A 21,014-nucleotide genomic window follows, 5' to 3' on the forward strand; every position below is an offset into this window, starting at 1 on the left:
CAACACCACTACAGTGTAAAAACTGCCAGTGCTGGACCCTGGGCAGCAAAGGGGATAGGGCTGCCCAGACATGAGTTCCTGCAGGCTATTAGGGAACCAGCCACTCTGTCCTTTCCTCCCCATTAGAGGAGGAGAGAGAGAGTACTACGGGATACTGAGCGGGGTGGGTAGGTCTCTCAGACCTGTACGCACTATAAAATTTGTGATGGCAAATCTTCTTCGATAAAGAAGTTGCTGTTTGAAACAGCAGCTTTTCTGTCCTGGATCTGCCATTTTTGTGTCTGATTGTGTGGTTGTGTCGACCAGTGTGACGTCTGAACATTCACTTGTTTTGTGCTAAATTCCCATTTAAAGTGCAACAAAAGTAACATCTGCCAGAAACTTGACTTCGGAAAGGGAAGCGCTTCACTTAACCTGTGTAAAACATTCAGGCCTGAGCACAGAGTATGATTAGGAATTTTAAAAGTCTACCTGTTCTTGCATTGTAAAAAAGTAGAGGTTGGCAGCATGCAGTGCCATGGAATACTGCCCCACTGACAGTATAAAGCAGAGGTACCAATGGATTCTGAAGTGTGCTGTACAGTTTTTGCCCCCAGAGAGGAGGCCACAATATAGCAGCCTCTAAGGCGAGGCAGATGCAGAATGAGGGATATTTGGCCTTTGCATCTCCAACAGGGGCTGTGGCAAATACATCCCCTAGCCTCAACCAGGGGAAGTTCTCTAAACATCCTTACCATCCATCTTCACAGACAGAAATATGGGCTTGGACTTGATCTCTGGTTCCTGCTGCCAGACACCCGTGGGTGAACGCACCCAAGGTGTCACTGAGCAGTAGTGGTTGCCGAAGTCGTGGTCCTCACTGCTGTGCACACGTAGCCGGAATTCCAAGGGGCTGATCCTCTCCAGGCTGAGATCGCTGCTCCCATTCCTCCTGGCCTGGGTCACTATTCCTGTCCGATCCAATGAGGCGAGAAAGACTGGTTCCCTGTCCAGAGCAAAGGAACGCACAGCAAACCAGGAGACATCGAAGGACATATCCTCTGGAGGTGGAAACAAACAGAATTTGGCAAGGGCAATAAGCTCAGAACATTTGCTGTCAGTCAGCAGAGGAGAAGAACTTGGCGTCTCTGAACATAAATGAGCATTACATCCAGATGTCTCAAAATACCAGACAAGATTCTTTCTGGTAGTCCCTGCCCTTCACAGATTCAGCTTTCCCACACAGACATGCGTAACAATACAGACAGTGACATGAATGCACACACCCCAATACACAGTAACTGTACTTCTTAACCGGGCAGATATACAAGGCAGCGTAGGTAACTGTCTATTAGAATACTAACTCACTAATGTGCATAGATACCTGCATGTCTTGAGCACAGTTTAGATCATACATTGAAGGGAAGGAGTTAATGTTGTGGCACTTGATGAGAAAGCTGTAGCTTGGGTTTGTTTTTTCAGAGGACAGTTAAAGAATTTCAGTACCTAGAAAAGGCTGTCAGTTAGACCTGGTGAAGGACTGTGGAAAAACACAAGAGTCAGACAGAGGGGAAACTCAAATGGACACAATGGTACAGGTCAGCATGGGAGAGCTTGGCACCTAGAAAAAAAGGTGATATTAGGAGGTTGTTCAACCACAGCGGAAGAAGTGGTGTGCACGTGCAAGTCCTTGCTGGGAGGGTGTGCACGTTTGGGAAGGTTACTGCAGCTGGCAGGAGGACAGGATTCTTTACTGAGAGGAAACAGAAAGAGAGAGATCTCATGGTTATTTATCTACCTTGCTAAATGGAACCTTTAATTTTTTATTTTTTTTTTTTACTTTATGGGTAAAAATAACCCCCTTGGGAGTTCTTCTCCCATGCAAAGAACTGAAGCACAGGGGCCACAAGAGTGGAATGCAAGATGTCTGCTAGCAAAAACCCTTTCTGAACTATGTCCTTGTCTACCATACCTGCTCAGAGACAGAAAGCCTCTTCAAGGGCAAGACTGCTAATTCTAGTCAGTGTGATCAAACAAAGGCTGATAGCCAGATTCTACACAGATAACACGAAGAAAGACAATGGCATCACAAAGCACTGTCCACAATCACATACTACCTATAAAACATAAGTCCTACCTTTCTTGAATGGCTTTACATTAGTTGTGTGCCATCAGGGAGCAAGCCTTGCACAAGTTTTACTATCCAAGGAGATAAGCTACTAAGTGGCTTTGTAGTGCCTTCCCACCTTTAATGCGAGCTGACAGACAGAGTCCATCAGTACACCCAGCCCTTTATGGCTTCATGCACGATCATGTTGATCTTATTAGCAGATCAACACATTAACTGTGTTAGGCTGGTAGCCGAGGATGTTTTTCAATCACTGCACCATCCTCTGTTAATGTCTACAGCAGGTTAGAAACAAAGCATGGACACCATCACATTCTAACAACAAGCAGGAAACCATTAAGGAGAGAGAGAGGCCTTAAGAACCGAAATAGGATTTGACACCGATTTTTGTTCTAAATCCCCTGCTGAAAATGGAACTTGCCTGACAGTAATCAGGTGATATTATCGCAGTCTGTGGGTAGAGATTATGGGGGTCTCTACTGGGCCTGTCCATAACAGCAGGAAGATAAGCAAGCAGGGAGGGAGGCAGGGTGACACCACTGCTCTGATCACCACAGGGATTTTATCCAGGATGTAATAACTTGGCAAAGCACCCTCTAGATCAGTGTTTCTCAACCCGTGGGTCACAACCCAAAAGTGGGTCATGCAAATATATGAAAGGGTTGCAAACAAACTTTAAGAACGGACCAACAAATTTAAGAAATGGATTCTCCTTTAAAAGGAAAAAACCCAAAACTTTGGAAACCACGGCTTCTCCCTTGCAAGCTGTCTGAGTTCCAGCCTGCAAGGGGCTGCCTAGGGCCGCCCCCATGTCACAACACCACCCTGCCCCACTGTTCCACATACTGGGGGGTTGTGGCCTGGGGGCAGTGAGTCAGGACTGGCCATCAGTGTTCAAAAATGGCTCCTGGTACAAAAAAAGTTGAGAACCACTGCTCTAGATAATGGTGAGCAGTTCTTACTCAGAGGACAACTAGTCTTCTTTCCCAGGGTGGATCAAAAGCATCTGAAGACCATGGAAATATGAATGGAGGGGCAAAGATTGGGGGATTTACCTGAAGTGAATCACAGTGTTGCAGGCTGCTCATTTGAGTGTGGGAGAAATGAGAAAGCTCTGCACTAAAAGGCAAACTTTTGAATATGTGAGAAAGCAGTCCTGATTCATCCAGAGATAGATCTGCCACTTTGGGGCATTGCTTTTTGAACCGCAGCCATGTGTTCAATGGCCTTACCCATACCATGCCCCTTGTTTCTCATATAAAATTAGGACAATTTGATTTACCATGGATTAACTTATTTATGTGTCCATAGCCACAGAGATAGGTGTGGCTAACTTGAGTCTAAATCATGAGTGGGCCTTATACACAAGCCTGCTGCTTCTGCAGATACTGACCTGCCTTTTCATCCCTCACAGATTAGCCAAGCAGATAGGCCAAAACTGGAAGCTGAAATCCTTAATATAGATTTTGGGTGCAGGTTGTTATTCATGTCATATTTTGGTTGGACTTAACATTTGCAGAGTACCAAGGGTAACATAGAACCCTGATGAAATACCTGGAACATGCTGTAGTTCTGTTAAGATCTACCTAGACATCTATTCTACCTAGATATCAGCTTCTGCCTTCCAGAATATTTACTGAGACAGTACATAGGAACAGCTATTACTCAGCTACTTTTCAAATACTGAAGGTAAAATCCCAGTCCCACTGAAGTCAATGGAGCAACTCCCACAGACTTCAGTGGGACCAGGATGTCACAACTGCCACACCTAGTAGGTACCACGTCTAGGGGAGAGGTCTGTCTCTATTATCTACTGTGTCTCTGGTGCAGTTGCTAAAAAGTGAGACTTAGGGTAAAAACATGTCACCAAACAAAGCTGACTGGCTGTGATGGGACATCCCACCACAGTTGATCCACTTTATTAGGTGAAATACATGTTGCCTGTTATCCTGCACTGTGCAGAAACCCAATGCAGGACAACAGGCAACACATTCCCTTTGCCAGGGGATTCCCCATGTCCCTGACTGGTTTGCACCTCCTTATTGATACGCATGCTTCACAGGGCCCTGTGCTTCCAGGCTGGGACCTGTGTTTTACAGATAGGACAGTGCAACTGGGGAGGCCTCATTCTTCCTGAGAAAGTAGGGCAATTGGCTAGTCACCTCAGGTGTCTGTACACAAATGTATGCAGCCTGGGAAACAAGCAGGAAGACTTGGAAATCCTCACACAGTCAAGGAACTATGATATGATTGGAATAACAGAGACTTGGTGGGATAGCTCGCATAACTGGAGCACTGACATGGATGGGTACAAACTGTTCAGAAAGGATAGGCAGGGCAGAAGAGGAGGGGGAGTTGTGCATTATGTAAATGAGCAATTATACAGCTCAGGGCTCCAGTATGAAACTGGAGATAGGCCTGTTGAAAGTCTCCAGGTTAAGGTTCGAGGGGAGAGCTACAAGGGTGATGTCATGATGGGCAACTGCTATAGACCACCGGATCAGGAGGATGAGGCAGATGAGGCTCTCTTCACACAAGTAGCAGAAGCTTTCAGATCACAGGCCCTGGTTCTTATGGGGGATTTCAATCACCCTGACATCTGCTGGGAGGGCAATATAGCAATGAACAGGCAATCCAGGAAGTTTTTGGAGAGCGTTGGAGACAGCTTCCTTATGCAAGTGTTGGAGAGATCAAGTAGGGGTCATGCTCTTCTTGACCTACTGCTCATAAACAGGGAAGAAGTGGTGGGGGGTGTACATGTGGAAGTCAAGTTGGGCAGCAGTGACCACGAAATGATTGAGTTTAGGATCAGGACAAAAGGAAGGAAGAAGAGCTGCAGAGTAAGGACCCTGGACTTCAGATTCCTTATGCAAGTGTTGGAGAGATCAAGTAGGGGTCATGCTCTTCTTGACCTACTGCTCATAAACAGGGAAGAAGTGGTGGGGGGTGTACATGTGGAAGTCAAGTTGGGCAGCAGTGACCACGAAATGATTGAGTTTAGGATCAGGACAAAAGGAAGGAAGAAGAGCTGCAGAGTAAGGACCCTGGACTTCAGAAAAGCAGACTCTGATTCCCTCTGGGAACTGATGGGCAGGATCCCCTGGGAGGACAGTCTGAGGGGGAAAGGAATCTAGGAGAGCTGGTTGTAAATTAAAGAAACCTTACTGAGGGCACAGGAACAAACCATCCTGATGTGCAGAAAGAATAGCAAAAGTGGCAAGTGTCCAGCATGGCTTAGCAGAGAACTCTTCAGTGAGCTTAAACACAAAAAGGAAGCTTACAAGAACTAGAAGCTTGGACAAACAGCTTGGAAGGAGTACAAGAATATTGTTCAGGCATGCAGGAATGAAGTCAGGAAGGTCCAAATCGCAACTGGAGTTGCAGCTACCAAGCAATGTGAAGGGCAACAAGAAGGGTTTCTACAAATATGTAGGAACAAAAGGAAGATCAGGGAAAGTGTGGGCCCTTACTGAATGGGGGAAGCAACCTAGGGACAAATAAGGAGGAAAAGGCTGAAGTACTCAATACCTTTTTCACCTCAGTCTTCACAGGCAAGGTCAGCTCCCAGACTACTGCATCCGTCAGCACAGTTTGGGGAAGAGGGGAGCAGCCCTCAGTGGTGAAAGAACAGGTTAGGGACCATTTAGAAAAGCTGGACGTATACGAATCCATGGGGCATTGCATCCAAGGGTGGTGAGGGAGCTGGCCGTTATCTTTGAAAACTCGTAGCTATTGGAGGAGGTCCCAGGTGACTGGAAAAAGGCAAATACAGTGCCCATATTTAAGAAAGGGAAGAAGGAGGATCCAGGGAACTACAGACAAGTCAGCCTCACCTCAGTCTCCAGAAAAATCATGGAGCAAGTCCTCAAAGAAAGGGACATTTAAGGCTTGGCTCAACAAAGCCCTGGCTGGAATGATACAGTTGGATTGGTCCTGCTTTGAGTCGGGGGTTGGACTAGTTGACTTCTTGAGTTCCCTTCCAACCCTAATTTTCTATGATTCTGTTATTCTATGAGTAACAGCTCAGCATGGCACCTGGTACAGGTCACAGTGTGGAAGTATGGGGCACCAGGGATTACCTGGGTCCTGTGCCTCCTTGCCAGGACCTGAAGAGACTTTCCCTGTTTATAGAGAGGTCAGAGAGGCATCCCGAGGGGCCCAATCTTGTGAATTTCTGGGGTGGCCAGGACTGGGCTCCTTGAGCCCCTGGAGCACCTGTCAGGGTAGCTGGAATGCGGACAGTGCCATGCCCACACTCTCTTGCCACAGAGCAAATAGATGTCAGCTGCAATAGAGCAGTGCTGTTTTCTACTACTTTTTGCTATGACCATTGATGTGGCACTACAAAGGGTAAAGATGTTTATTTCTAACCATTAAGGCCAACAGAAGGGCCAACTTCAATGAACTTACAAGATTAGTGGGGAAGGCACTGAGGGCCCAAAAGGTAGAGGATATGGGAATCCATGAGGGATGGTCGTACCTTAAGGGGACGATCCTCCAGGCTCAGAGTGTGATAGTCACCAAGAGAAAGAACGGGGGTAAGAGTGCTCTGAAACCCCCATGGCTCAGCAAAGGCATCTGAGAATGCCTGAGGGCCAAAAGGGAGGCGTACACCTGTTGGAAGAGAGGGGCCATCACCAAGGAGTAATACTCCTCCTTGGCCCGTGAGTGTAGGAGGGCCATTAGGAAGGCCAAGGCAGGGGTGGAGCTCAGGTTAGCGGCCAGGATTAAGGATAACAAAAAGTCCTTCTTCAAATACATTGGGAATAAGACGAGTGCACCAGGTAATGTAGGGCCCCTGTTAGACTCAAATGGTAATCTTGTGGCTATGCCAGACGAGAAAGCCGAAATTTTTAACAAGTTCTTTGCCTCTGCCTTCTTGGACAGGGACCAGGACAGCTCTCCCACCACAGGTAGGGGCAATCTTGGGGATAGCACTGCCAGGCCTTGGGTCTGCCCAGTAGTTAGGGATCTTCTGGAAGGGCTGGATGTTTTTAAATCTGTGGGCCCTGATGCCCTCCACCCACAGGTGTTGAGAGAGTTGGCGGGGGTCATTGCTGTGCCCTTGGCCCGGCTGTACGAGCGATTGTGGTCCACGGGCCAGGTGCCCAGAGATTGGAAACTAGCTAATGTGGTCCCCATTAATAAGAAAGGGAGAAAGGAGGACCCAGGAAACTATAGGCCTATAAGCCTCACATCAGTCTTGGGGAAAATCCTTGAAAAAATTATCAAGGATCACATCTGTGAGGGGCCAGCAGAGGAGATCATGCCCAGGGGAAATCAACATGGGTTCATCAAAGGCAGGTCCTGCCAGACCAACCTGATGGCCTTTTATGACCAGGTAACTAAATCCCTGGATGATGGTGTTGCCATGGACGTAGTCTTTCTGGACTTTAAGAAGGCCTTTGACACTGTCTCTCACCCCAAACTCATTAAAAAATTGAGTGACTGTGGCATTGATGCCTACACAGTTGGATGGGTCAGAAATTGGCTGATGGGGCGCACCCAGAGAGTGGTGGTAGACGGGTCGTACTCGACCTGGTGGGATGTGAATAGTGGGGTCCCCCCGGGCTCGGTCCTGGGGCATACACTGTTCAACATCTTCATCAGCGACTTGGACGAGGGGGTGGAAAACACGTTGTCCAAGTTTGCCGATAACACCAAGATGTGGGGAGACATAGGCACGCTCGAAGGGAGAGAGAGGCTGCAATTAGATTTAGACAGACTACAGAAGTGGGCCTCCCCCTCTACACGACATTGGCCCAGCCTCAATTGGAGTACTGCATCCAGTTCTGGGCACCGCACTTTAAGAAGGACGTGGCCTGCCTTGAGAGGGTCCAGAGGAGGGCCACCCACTTGGTTGGAGGGCAACAGGGCAGGCCCTATGAGGAGAGGCTGGGGGACCTGAACCTGTTCAGCCACAGCAAACGGAGGCTGAGGGGGGATTTGGTGGCTGCCTACAAACTCGTTACGGGAGATCAGCAGCAAATAGGACAGGTCCTATTTCCCCAGCAGAACCTGGGGTGACGAGGAACAATGGCCAGAAGCTGCTGGAGAATAGGTTCAGGTTAGAGATTAGGAGGCACTGTTTCACTGTTAGGGTGGCTAGGATCTGGAACCAACTTCCTGGGGAAGTGGTCCTCGCTCCTACCTTGGGTAAATTCAAAAAGAGGTTGGATGAACACCTGTCTAGGGTCGTGTGATCCCAGCGTGTGCTCCGGCCAGTGGCGGGGGGTCAGACTAGATGATCTATTTAGGTCCCTTCTGACCCCTAACTACTATGAAACTATGAAGGCGGCACAAATGAAACATCAGGCAACATCTGTTTCTGCCCTTAGTGCCAAATGTGGTAAAGGGTACCAGTGCTCAGGAACATGATGGAAAACCACTCATTTTAAAAACCATCCAAGCAGCTATCAGCTACCAGAGGCACTCAAAGGCAACTGAGGCTAAAGATAATAAAGCTGCCCCATACATGCCCACTTCCATAGGATTTAAAAACCAATTTCTTAAATTCTCAGGCAGGTTTATGCCTTTGGAGAATTGTTTTCCATTTATTTTTAAACTGTTCATTTGAAGCTCTTTTCCCTTCACATGAGACGCTTGCTGTCATTTTGAAACTGCAAAATCTATCTTCTGTAATTACAACATGGGACTATAGTGTTATGTCAATATATTTTATTAGTCAGTATACACAGTGTGCAATTAGTGACTCACTACAGACACACACTGAGAAACCGAGGGAGAGTTCAGCTGCAGAGATATTCCTTGCCATTTGATTCCTTGAAGGGGCTGTATAACAAAGTCATTTGCTTTATTTCTGGTTTGCATGTGATTTTTTTTAATCCACATTACGAAACACAGGGAGATTTAGCAATTTCAGGTTATGAATCAGATGTTGTTTAAAATCAGAGGCAAACATGTCTTGCTGTTCCCAAGAACTGATAAACTATTTAAAATGCTTCAGTTACATACTGAAGTAGCAATCTTCCCTCAACCCCCTCCCCATGTCAGTTGTTCACACCAAGTCTATTAGAAGACAAAAATTCTCCTTTTCTGGCTTGTGGGAACACTGAAACATGCCACAACTGACAAAGGTTTCTGCTATGATCCACAAAATAACTGGAATAAGAGTTGTAGCCATGTTGGTCTAAGAAAACAAGCAGGCAGTGTACTAGAGGTGATATCTTATATTATCTTGTATAATCTTATAAGATATCGCCTCTAGCACAGTGACCACAAAGTAACTGTCAATCTTCCTGGCTCCTCCCATACAGTCTTATGCCTAGCAGGTGCAAGGCACCTGGAAAAGGGAGGTGAGGGGCCTTTGTGTTTCACTAAGAAGCAGAACATACCAGTGATAAATCCAGAGGGCTACTGAGCCCTTGGCTCCCTGCAGCTCTGAGAAGTAAACCCTTTCTAAATCATCCTGAAACAGTGGGAATGGAACACTTAAAATACTCTCTCCAGGCAGACTAATGGTGATGCTGTGCTTTCTCCCTCTGCCTGGCTACAGTCATCAACATGTAAAGCACATATCATGCACATTCTGATTTGACACACAGGTCTAAGCTGTCTGGGTTTTTGCTGCTTCCCCGGCCAATCAGTCCTCAAGACTGTGAATCCTATTTCCAGCCCAGCTATTAGACACCATGCATTTCCACTTGACAGAATGGAGCTCTTTTAGCATCTTGTTACTGTGCTGAATCACAATTTTGAGACCCTTTTTGTTTACTACATTTAAATGAGGCTGAATAGAGTTTCCTAGAGAGCCAGGCATACCACTTCAAGCTACACAAAAGGTAAGAAAGCTGCTTTTGTGAATTCTCCAGCACACTCACTGAGGTCTGTCTGGAGCAGATAAAAATCTGTCAGAAAGCAATACTCTGAAATTGCTAATACTGTGGCCTTGTGAAGAGGTCACTTGGAAGATCTAGGGTATGTATTTTATCACAATATTAGAGGAGACTCTCTCTGGGACAACAGAGGTACTACCCTACAAATTAAAAAAATCCCTTTCATTCTAACACTTCTAACTCATTGCAGTAATAATCGCAGATATTGAAGTAACAGAATGGCTCCCCCAGATGAAAAATCTGAAGGCTGGACATCCCAGTCTTCAGTAAGATAAGCTCCAGCAGACAGCACTCGCTGAAGAGCAGAGCTGCCACAGCAGACCACTGCAGTGTCCTTCCAAAAGAGCCTCTAGTGCTGGATACATCCAAGGCTTGCTAAAACAGGTTAAAGCATCCCACCTAAGGGTCTGGCAGGGGGCTTTAGTGCTTGAGGTAAACAGATTGATCCTAGGTACAAGAAAAAAAGGGGCTGACAGACAGAGAAGGTCATTTGGCTTTTCTCAGAACAGCAAGTATTTCAAAATCTTCCTGTAAGCACTTTGCACATATGGCAATGGAAATTAAAGATTAAGAGAGAGGGAACAGATTGTACCAGATGTTTCCTTAACTTATTCCATGAAATATAAACACCTATCAGAATTACACATTTGTGAGGTGAGCTGCAAAGCTTAACTGAAAATAGCTAAGCCCAGATTTGTGCCGAATGCCTTCAACAGCCAGGATACTTACTTTACCATAAGATCCTCCGAAATCCACCAGCCTACAGTTCACAGTAAATGACCTAGAGCACATCATTCCAGAACAGAGGCCAGAACAACAAGCACTGAACATGGGGACTTTTGACATCCACAATATCCCAGAATATGTGCTCTGAGACAGCCTTCGAGATCTTTTCATGCTTGTTTTACACCAACGACCAGTGTGGTGTGCTTTCATTTTCCTTGCCAAAATTAATTCCCTGGCACAGCCTTCCCTGAATTGATCCAGTTCCCTTAAAAGCTGTCACCCTGACCAGCAAATCAACTCTCAATCCTCATATTTGGTTAGTCAGGGTAGGCATTCCCCAGCATTGTGCCTCAGTTTTATTTTGGGGAATGCCATTTATAGGAAAGCAAGGCCTTTTCAATTCTCTGCCACTTCAGAATTAAGAATCCACTTTTTGCAGCTCCGAGTTCAATGTTGCAATACGGAGACATACCCCGCTAAGAACAGGGCAGCCTGCCACCTAACCCTCAGAAATCACATGGTTATTACTTATATGGTCTGGAGGTGGATAAGTAAAGAATCTATAAGGTTCTTTACCTCCAAGTCTAATCCTCTGGGGCAGGGGTAAGCCAACCTGCGGCTCTGGAGTCCAAACTTCCAAGTCCAAACTAAGTAACGTGCTCACTGTGAGCAGCTGCGTCACGTGATGTGACGTGACATAACAGCTATGGAAGCTGGTCACCATGTGCTTGTGCAAAGATTCAAGGAGACCCATATTAACTTCTGAAGAGCCGCAGGCTGGCAATCCCTGCTCTAGGGAAACCCATTACCCTGGCTCATGGACTCTATCAAAGTCAACAGGGTGGAGTATCAAAGAAAGCTGGCACCTAACAGCCACTATGGGCATTCTAGTTGTCCCTTGCATCTCCTCCTCTGCCAGATTTCCATCCACAGGTTCAGCACAAAGTCTGGAGAGGTGCCATTCTCTCAGGCACGTCCAAAGGGCCCATATGCAGTGACTTCACGATGACTCAAATGGAGCTGGCTGAACCCCAAATACTGTTTAAATCAAACAAAGGGAGGCTAAAGAGCGTTGATTAAAGTTTCCTTAGCACCTGTCATAATGCCACACTTAGTCTTGCCCTACTGTATACATCCAATGTCCAAGCTGAATAGGGTCTCTGTTTGCCCAGCTGTTTCAGACTTCAGATACTTGACATGAAGCCTTCCAAGCATGACACAGCTTCCAGCAGTGGAATGGATTACACAGGTCCTGAGTGCTTTGTTAAAGGAGTGATGTGGCCAGCATCATGTCCAGCTGCCTTTAACACCCATGCCTGAAGAACCAGGCTTCCATCCACAGCTGGGCTGACTGGCTATAAAGATGGGCAGTTTGGTTCAGTGTTGACCTTCCACCAAAAAAAAAAACTATGATCTCTCTCATTCTCCGTACTTCCAAAACATTATCTTATCAAAATCCCCATCAAAAGTTGCCTCAGGATTTACCTCCTCCCTGAAAATCTGAGGCAAAAGACTAAAACACGGCTGTGGAGACTGAATTGTCCAGTGAGTCTTAGAGGAAGCTTCTGCAGAGAGCAGCAGATGGGGGAATGTAGGCTCATGCGCACACACAAGAAGAGAACATACTTACGTTGCTGCAGACAGTTCTCCTCTGTCGCAAGTTTGCTCAACTCCTCATCCTCATCCTTCAGCCCTCCGCTACATGCACTCTCTCTTAATAGCAGCTACACGTAGATCTCTACTACATGTTCACGGGTGGCTCAGGGCAGTAATCTAGCAACTCTTTGCCTGTATATTTACTAGTAAGTCAGGTATAACTTTAAGACGCAGTGAATTTTGATTAAATATCAGTATATCATGTCTCCAGCTACTATAGTGAAAAAAGAGTCGCTCAAATCTGGATCACCATCACACTTATGACCTAACAATTTACACAAGCAACAGGGACAAGATACATTTAAAAAAAAAAAAAAAAAAATTAGAGAGAAATCACATCAAACCATTACTGCAGTCTCCTATCAAACCTGAGCTTTTGAGCTTTGAATAAGTATTTAACTTTTCATATCAGAAAAATAGCAAATCAAAGTGATTCTCAATGTATTTTTTACCCAAACCAAGATAAGGAACATTATTATTGAGTAAAAACCTGACCACTGAATGTTTCTCTGACCCTCTCTGAATGCCTATTGCATGTATTCTGTTCCAATTATGAACATAACCAATTACATAATTTTTTTTTCCTATTTCATACCAGAAGTTCCTACATTTGAAGCAGGTTTGTCACTGAAAGGATCAGTGGTAAAAGGAATTTTCAACATGTTAACCTTTTTAAAAAAAAAAACAAAAAAAACAGGTTTTAAAATGAGCTTAAATGTTTGGTGAAAGGAACTAAAGTGACAGACCTAGCAACTTAAGACTATCTACAAAAGGGACACCGCTGTCTGCTGATTGTCCTGCCAATGTACTTCATTCCTGACAAAGGGTGATCCGGATAGTTTTCGTAGCCTGATCCAGCCCCTGACTTTTGACTGGGACTGCCAACAATGGGTTGGTTCAGTGCAAACTGTAAGAGAGATTTTTGCACCTATTAATAGGGAGATGAAATGAGAGTCAACTAGCTGGTATTATATACACACAGGGGGGAAAAAAAAGACACTTTATCATCCATACTCTCCCTTGATTTGGCTAACCCTATGGTGCTTTGAGGTATTTTTTGATCCTTAGGAGAATTTTAGGCCTCTTAGGGTCCCAACTGCCAGCATCAAACCAGTATGGTGAAGGTAACCCAATTACTATTGAAAAGAAAAGGCAATAAAGTTCAGGGGGAGGGGGGTACCTGGCTCCAGTGGCACTCCTTCCCTCGTGATGATGCAGAGCAAATCTGCCAGTTCACCTTGGTAAATGGTCAGGTTGTCCGAATGCACCGAGACATTAAATACAGGACCTAAAAAGAGAGTATATTTAATCCTATTATGCATTTAAGATCCTTTGCTGACATTACCCCAAAGATTTTAAGTCAGTGTTCAAAACCACAGTATGCTAAGTTGTAAAGCACTCTGGGATCAGAAACAACATACTGTTAATCTACATCAGACTGAAGATTCAGGAAACCCTCCTGCACATATTTCTAGAAAATTAAGTTGACAGTCAACAAAAGGTGCCAACCGTGACAGCACTGAGGCTCTCTACTGATTCACAGAACCAGCACAGCCTGGTAGGAGCAGAGCAAGTCTACATTGCAGTCAGTGTCCCTCTTCTACACTGCCTCCCCCCAACTTTGTGAAGATCCCTGTATGGGTCAGAAGAGTCTGCATCACTCTTGAGCCCTTCTGCTTTAGCTGGTACCCTTGTACACAATCTGAGCCATCGATGCTTATGTGATATCGTCAGTTCCACTGGAAGCTGGAACAAAGACCAGATCATCTTTCAGAACAAACAACCTCTCTCATATAACAAATTTCCTATGGGTTGAGCTCTTGACTTTGCCAAAGAACAACTTGCATCAATGCAAGCAGGCCAAGACACATGCATCCAAATTCCTCTGGCTGTAAAAATGGTGATAACACTGATGCATCTCACTGCGGTGCTGTAAGATGCTTAGATATATGGACAGCCCCCACCAGGGAAGAGCCTATAAAGCAAAGCACACACTTGTGATGACCACCAAACCTATGCTGTAAGATTAATGACAGAGCACTGCTCATGCACTTTAACTTAACTTTTAGGCTGAACACTGAATGCTTGTTTTCTATTGACATAATAGAGGCGAGCAAGGGGAATCAGCCTCTATGGTTCTCTCCTTTGTTCTGTACCCCAATTTTCACTTTAAATGCCATACATTTCATATCCTTTTAGAGTTTAGAGTCCAGCCAAGCCAAGCTTGGTCTCTAATGGAAACCCTCCAATGTTCCTACAGGAAGCTGTGTTAGTCATTCAACCTGTACTTTTCCCTCAGGTTGCTACTGAACTAATGCTCTGGAACTGAATCAGAAGATACTGTGTGGCTGGAGGTGTAATTTTTTGGTTGAGATATTAGAGACCGCAGGGGCCCAACTACTTTGGTCAGTAGAGATTACTTGGCACATTTCATAAGAGCCAAATTCCAATTAAATTGAAGTAATTACTTTGTGGCTTCCTCAATTCCCCCTACAGTTTCATCTGTGCACAATTTTCTTTACTTTGTCATTAACTGCAGCATGTAATATTCTTATGTGCCATTAAGCCAGGGGTGGGCAATTATTTTGGCTGGAGGGACGCTTAACAAGTTTTGGTAAGTTGCTGCGGGTGGCAAGGGTAGCCCCACCCCTTGACAGGTGCCCTGGCCCCCGGTCACTTTCTTGGGACTGGAAGTTCTGCCCCTAACCCACTGAACTTTGCCACCAGAAGTCCCTCCCCTCGTTCCCCACAAGTATTCATTTTGGGAAGGGGATTTGCAATCTTAGAACCAGGAAAAAAAATTATATACTAAAAATCAAACATCTACAATAACATATTTTAATTTTATTTCAAATAATATTTTTGTCCTGATTTATGTGTTTGTGTCGTATATATAGAGGTGATTGCATAATGGCTCAAAATGAAGTCTTATGCTTGTATATTGTGGAGGGGGCGGTGGAGGAGTGTGGGGGGTATGGGTGTGTGTGTGTGTGTGTGTGTGTGTGTGTGTGTGTGTGTGTGTGTGTGTGTGTGTGGGCGAGGATGTGAGGGTATGTATGGGTGGGTGGAGGAGTATGGGGGGGTTGTGGGGTGTGGGAGGCTGGCTGGGGTGTGTGTGGCAGGGGTGTGGTGGTTGTGGGTGAGTGTGGGACCCCCCCCACACAAACCTGCCCTCCCATTGCACACAGCTCCTGCTGGCGAGCCCCAGGACTGCACATGGCCAGGCCACCAGCTCCATCGCACGAGGTTCACTTGCCTGAGCCCTGTCCTGTTTGGGGGAACCCCGCGTGATGAAGCCAGTTGTGCAGGTCGTGGGGCTTGGGTGGGGGCAGAGCCAGCGCAGCTCTACAACGTGGAGCTCCCTACCGTTCCCATGACCTGCGCATAGCAGTGAGTGGGGCCAGGCCACCGGCTCCATCATGCAGGGCTCCCCCAAAAGGCGTGCAACTCGGTTGACGATCCCTGGAACTACATGCGAGCCTCGCACAATGGAACCAGGTAAACCTCGCGCCCCCACCAGCCCAGGCTCCATGCTCCTGGTGCCCTGCCCTGGGTCCCCACTGGCCCTGGCCCCAGGGCACTGCGCTTCCATTCAGCTGCCACTTTGCTCTTGCCCACCCGCTGCCACCACATCCACCCCGCCCTTGCCGCCACCCTTTCCCTGCTGCTTCCCTACCTTCCCACCTGCCTACTGCCCGCCCACTTGCCACAGCCACTATTACTTACTTCCCTTGCCTGCTGTTGCTTCCCTACCTGCAGGGCTGGGGTCAGGGCTGTCCTGCAGGCAATGGTAGGAGCACAGTGTGCTCTGCTCCCACAGGAATGAGCAGGGCTCAGCCTCATGCAAGCACAGCAGGGGCAGCCTCGGGCAGGGCCAGACAGTGAATTGGTAGGCACTCACCTGCAGGCTGAATGAAATCGCCTAGTGGGCCAGCCTGTGGCCTGTATTTTATCTGCCTCTGCATTTAATGCTTCTATTTTCTGCCCCAGAAGTAGCTGCATTTCAGCAATGACAAAGCAATCGATGCATATAGTGTTTTTTTTCAAATTACTTTCCATGGAAAGGCACATGTTAAACAGTAACCTATCCCTCAAAAATGGAGATAAGAGACCTGAGAGAAACATCAGAGGTCAAATGAACTATTGACTGATATTTTTAAAAAAGCTGCCTGAACATATTTAAGGAAATAAATACTGTAGTATGAAGTTCAGATACATTGGTGATGGCTGCCTTATAGCTGCATTAGTAGGTTACATTCATAATTAAAGAGTTTTAATGTGTTAAGACCTTGTGGGGGGGAGGGGGGAGGGAAGGAGTTTAATGTGACCTTTTTCCTCAGATTCTCCCCAAGCCCTTTCTATGAAAACTCAGTTTGTTTCCTGAGACAGCCAGCAACCTCACTTCCATTACAAGCCTTGTTGTAGAGTTTATCCTCCTGCTAAAACAAATCAAGGGTTCTTCTGTTCAGTCTTTAGTGAGCTATAGAGCTAGACGTTAAAAATCAAGATCAACCACAGCATTTTGGCTAGCGCTTTCTCCATTTTATAAATGTAAATAAAAATCCCCAGTCATCTACGAGCAATAGTATCAGCAGAAGGCTAATGGCTGACTGCCACATTTGCCTGATGCATCGCTGTTCTTCCAGTCTCCAATGCACTACAGCGTAGACCCGACACGAGCAGAACCTAAACTAAATGCCATTACATATGCATCCCAGTCTAAGTAATGGCAGCACTTCAGGCATTAGGAAATGAACTCCTTCACCAGGGCAAGAAGAAAATGTGTTCCGTAGATCCTGACACCAAAACTAATTACAGAAAGAAAACTTTAATTTGTGTTCCTGTACATACCACCTCTTCTCTAAAGGCTACTGAAGAAGAGTGAGTTAGATAAGAATCATCTGATCCTTGTCTATTGCTTTGTCCTGGTGAGGATATGCCACACACATGAAGAACAGCCTTGCTACTCTACTACTGGGTATAGATGCAAAGGGGTGAGTTAAGAAAGAACAGTGCAGACTGAGAGTTATATTCTCAGCACTAACACTGTACAGTAAAGATTAAGCCATTTGCAATCGACTTAATTTGATGGACGTGAGTTGCAGCCCCCAGCATATTGTAGACACAGTATCCCAACTGCGTAGGGTTCGAACACCCCTCCCCCATAAAATCAGAAGTCAAAGTGCAATATTTCATATCTCCATGCAACTTTCCTGCTTTCTGGCTGGTAGCCATGCCTCACATTTGTTGCTGGTGTGAAAAGTTCACGCCTGAGGGGCAAATATTGAATCAATAAAAGGGAGGTGAAGAAGAGCTTCTCCGTTATTTAATAATCATACTTCCCACTGGTGACCACAGTAACCTGTTCCCTGCCAGAATTCTCATCTCCTACAACTAAATCTATGCTTTCAAGAATTTTTCATTTGAAGTTCAAGGAAAACAGCAGGAAGGCTGAACTGAAATACACCTCTGTCACAAGGCCTGGATTTCAACAGAAAGCCCCAACATACCTCAGGGAGCACTGTCTTCCCCTGATGCAACTGAGAGATAAAAAGCTTGGGTTTTCTCTCTTTAAGACTGTTTTCAGCAAGTTTTTCATGGTATGAAGCTGCTGTATTGACAGTCCTGGAGATTCTATCCACACAGTTATAACATAGGTAGGAGCATCTTTGCCAGGAGGCACCATCCCACGCTTTCCATCAACACACTTCGTGGCCCTAGTCTGAGACCACTCATTTCAGGGAAGAAAAAGATAGCTAGTTGTGGTTCACTCAGTTCTTTGACCCTGCAGAAACTTCAATCAACGTGAACAATTCATGGCTATGGTTATTATATGGACACTTGGTAACCAAGAGTGGACTGATTGGGCCACAGAAACCATGAACCCATCATTAGAAGGTAAAATGTGCCTCAAAGATCTGGACAGGATATCATTTCAACAAAAAAAAGCTGCTGCAGAATGCCCCATAATCTCATTAGAAATCTTCTGCAGCCACCAGTGCCTCAATTGCATTTAACTGTGCTTTCTTTAAAAAAAAAAGTAAACTTTACTACTTTTATTGGGAGTGAGACCTCCCTGATTTATGTTCTCCAATTTAATCAGTTTGCCCTACCTGGTAATAGGAAAAGCTGAGCAGAATTAACTGTGAACCTTTTTCAATTGGGATCTGATAATAACTGAAGCACACGAAGTACCATTATCAGGAGATTTGATTTTGGAGAACCCCAATAAAAGCATCTTGGCAGGCATTAGCATTATAGCAACAACCACTGCTTTTAGACATACCTCTTTGCACATGGCTGCTTGAGTTATAAGTGTAGCTGAATTAAAATCTGGGAGGTTTGTACAAATCGGGCTGGTTGCTCCTCACTCTTATTAGTAGCATCAATATATTACTACTGTTTGGCAGTACCATAGTGCCTAGAAACCCTAATCTTGTATGAGGACCCCACAGGGCTAAGCACTGGACAAACACAAAAGACAAAGCTAAGCTGTAAGATCTTTGGGACAGAGACCAAGATCAGAAAAACAGATGGGAGTACAAAGAAACCACAAGATAAGTCAGTTAACCTGATGGGCAGTAGCATCAGCCAGTCGGTAGCCTCAGCCTGCCAGTAGCTTCAACTTTAAAAAGAGGTGTATAATATTAACTCAATGTCAAAAAACTCGTCAAGTCTAGGCAATATTAATGCCTGGAAATGCATTTATTGTTATCTTAATCCTGAAACCTATATTTAATACCTGAAATATGGCCGGTCACTATTGTCATTTAATAGTGATATTAACTACACAATGATAATCTCTCTCATTATTAAATAAGAATCCATTACAGTTGTTGTGCAGACAAATTAGACTTGCTGACTTGTAAAAAGCTCATTGAGACCTAAACCGAGTCACATCTGAAAAAAATTTTTCAGTAGTTTTAAAGCTATGCATGCTTAAAACTGACTGACCTGAGGACTGGGTACTAAAATCACTCTCTGAGCTGATGTAGGTTTACTTTATTCCAGGAAATCCAATGAACAATTTTGGATGCCAACCTAGAATCAATCATTCATTTTAAAATTAGCAAATTAGTTTTCTTTTAAGCTGGGATATTCTGTAGATCTCAGAAACTTAAATCAGGCCAAGAGCAAAGTGAGAGAATTGGAAAAGTCTGTATGTACTATACCTTATCTTCTAAGGCTATGTAAGTAGTATCTGCTTTAACTTTATTAGTAGTCAGTCTTTTTGCATTAAAAAGACATATATGCATGGCAGAGCTGAAATGGAACTTTAACTCCCCTTTTCTTGACTTTTGAGAAACAAATTATTCAAGCTTAACATTATACCAATATTTTTTGTAGAGAGTAGTGGTTTCTCCTAAGTTCCAGGATCTAGTTCTATTTATGTTGCTTCCTGCCTAGTGTCCCCTTACTGACGAACTCCCTCAGGCCAAACTTTAGGTGAAATTTGGCTCACATTAGTCCAAAAATAGAATACTTCACATTACCCTCTGTGTCTCGCGCACACACACACCCTCTCCCCCAAACTGTTCTGTGCACTTAACGGAAAAATACTAATGGCTCATAGGGACAAATATGGCTTATTCCTAAGAGTTCAAGGAGATGTAACACAAGCCATACTTGAAAAAATTAGTCCAGTTGAGTGAATTATGTTTTAACAAAACTTGAATTTATGAGGTTGTTTTAATTTTTCTTTGAAAAGGAGGCAAAATTAGAAAAAACAGCTTAACTGGTATCACTCACACTTTTTCCAACTAACTTGGTTTTTAGCCAACAATCTGAAAAAAAATAAAATAAAAACATAAACCTCCATTTTTAATAGAAAATAGTCTTATAAAATAAAAAAAAAACCCCAAACAAACCTTAAAGATGGCTTCACAATGCAAGATGGCAATCTTAACAACCCTTGGCCAGTTTGATATTTTCTCATTCTGATGCCCTCAAAACACGTTACAAAGAATTACATTTATCTTAATACAGGCAAGTGTTATCCCCATTTATGGGCAGGGAAGGTGGAGCATTGAGAAGCCTAACAAAGGAATCTGAAGTACACCCAAAGGGTCCTGTTATCTACTCTGTTCTTCACCAATTGTCCTGCGATGGCTGTCTTATGCCTTCTCCATTTAAAAACAAACACTGCCACAAACCATGAGAGGAAAAACTGATGCAATCTGCAAGTCCTCTCTATTCCAAAATATTACTCATATATGCCCTTGCATCTGCTATTGCACTGACGATACTATCATCTGTTCTCTATATAATGAACTCCTTACTCCTGTTCTTTCATATACTCATTCCCTAACCAGCTGCATCCCAAATCACATAATTATTACTGGAAGGAATCCTCAACACTTTAATCTGTGGTTTACATTTCCAGTTACAAATTGACAAAAGGAAGGAAAAAAAACAATGACAAAGCACATTTCTACCCACTAACGGGGCAGAAAATACAAAGCTTTCTTGCCAGGGAGTTTCTGCTATATTTCTCTCTACTCCTTCATGAAGCTAGGATTTATGTGTTTTAGCAAGAAAGAAGAAAAAACAAAGGACTAAGTCAGAGCTCTGGGTCAGTACAGGGCAGAGTTTATTTTAATCACCAGTTTAACGTCAAATGATCCGCCAATCTGCTCATATTTCAATAGTCCTCGGTTTGTCTTCACTCT

General features: G+C 44.7%; 1 protein-coding gene across 1 annotated transcript in view; it reads right to left on the reverse strand.

Annotated features, from left to right (window-relative positions):
• The window catches only part of PTGFRN (prostaglandin F2 receptor inhibitor), a 128,385-nt gene that overhangs the window by 4,840 nt on the left and 102,531 nt on the right, over positions 1–21,014 (reverse strand). Inside the window, exons 7-8 of the mRNA XM_014517579.2 lie at positions 13,526–13,633; positions 735–1,040 (exon numbers count right to left, since the gene is read on the reverse strand). Coding sequence (XP_014373065.1) covers positions 735–1,040; positions 13,526–13,633 — 414 coding nt within the window. The remainder of the gene's footprint in view (positions 1–734; positions 1,041–13,525; positions 13,634–21,014) is intronic.

Source organism: Alligator sinensis, unplaced genomic scaffold (genome assembly GCF_000455745.1).
Source record: "Alligator sinensis unplaced genomic scaffold, ASM45574v1 scaffold19_1, whole genome shotgun sequence".
Taxonomy (NCBI): Eukaryota; Metazoa; Chordata; order Crocodylia; family Alligatoridae; genus Alligator; species Alligator sinensis.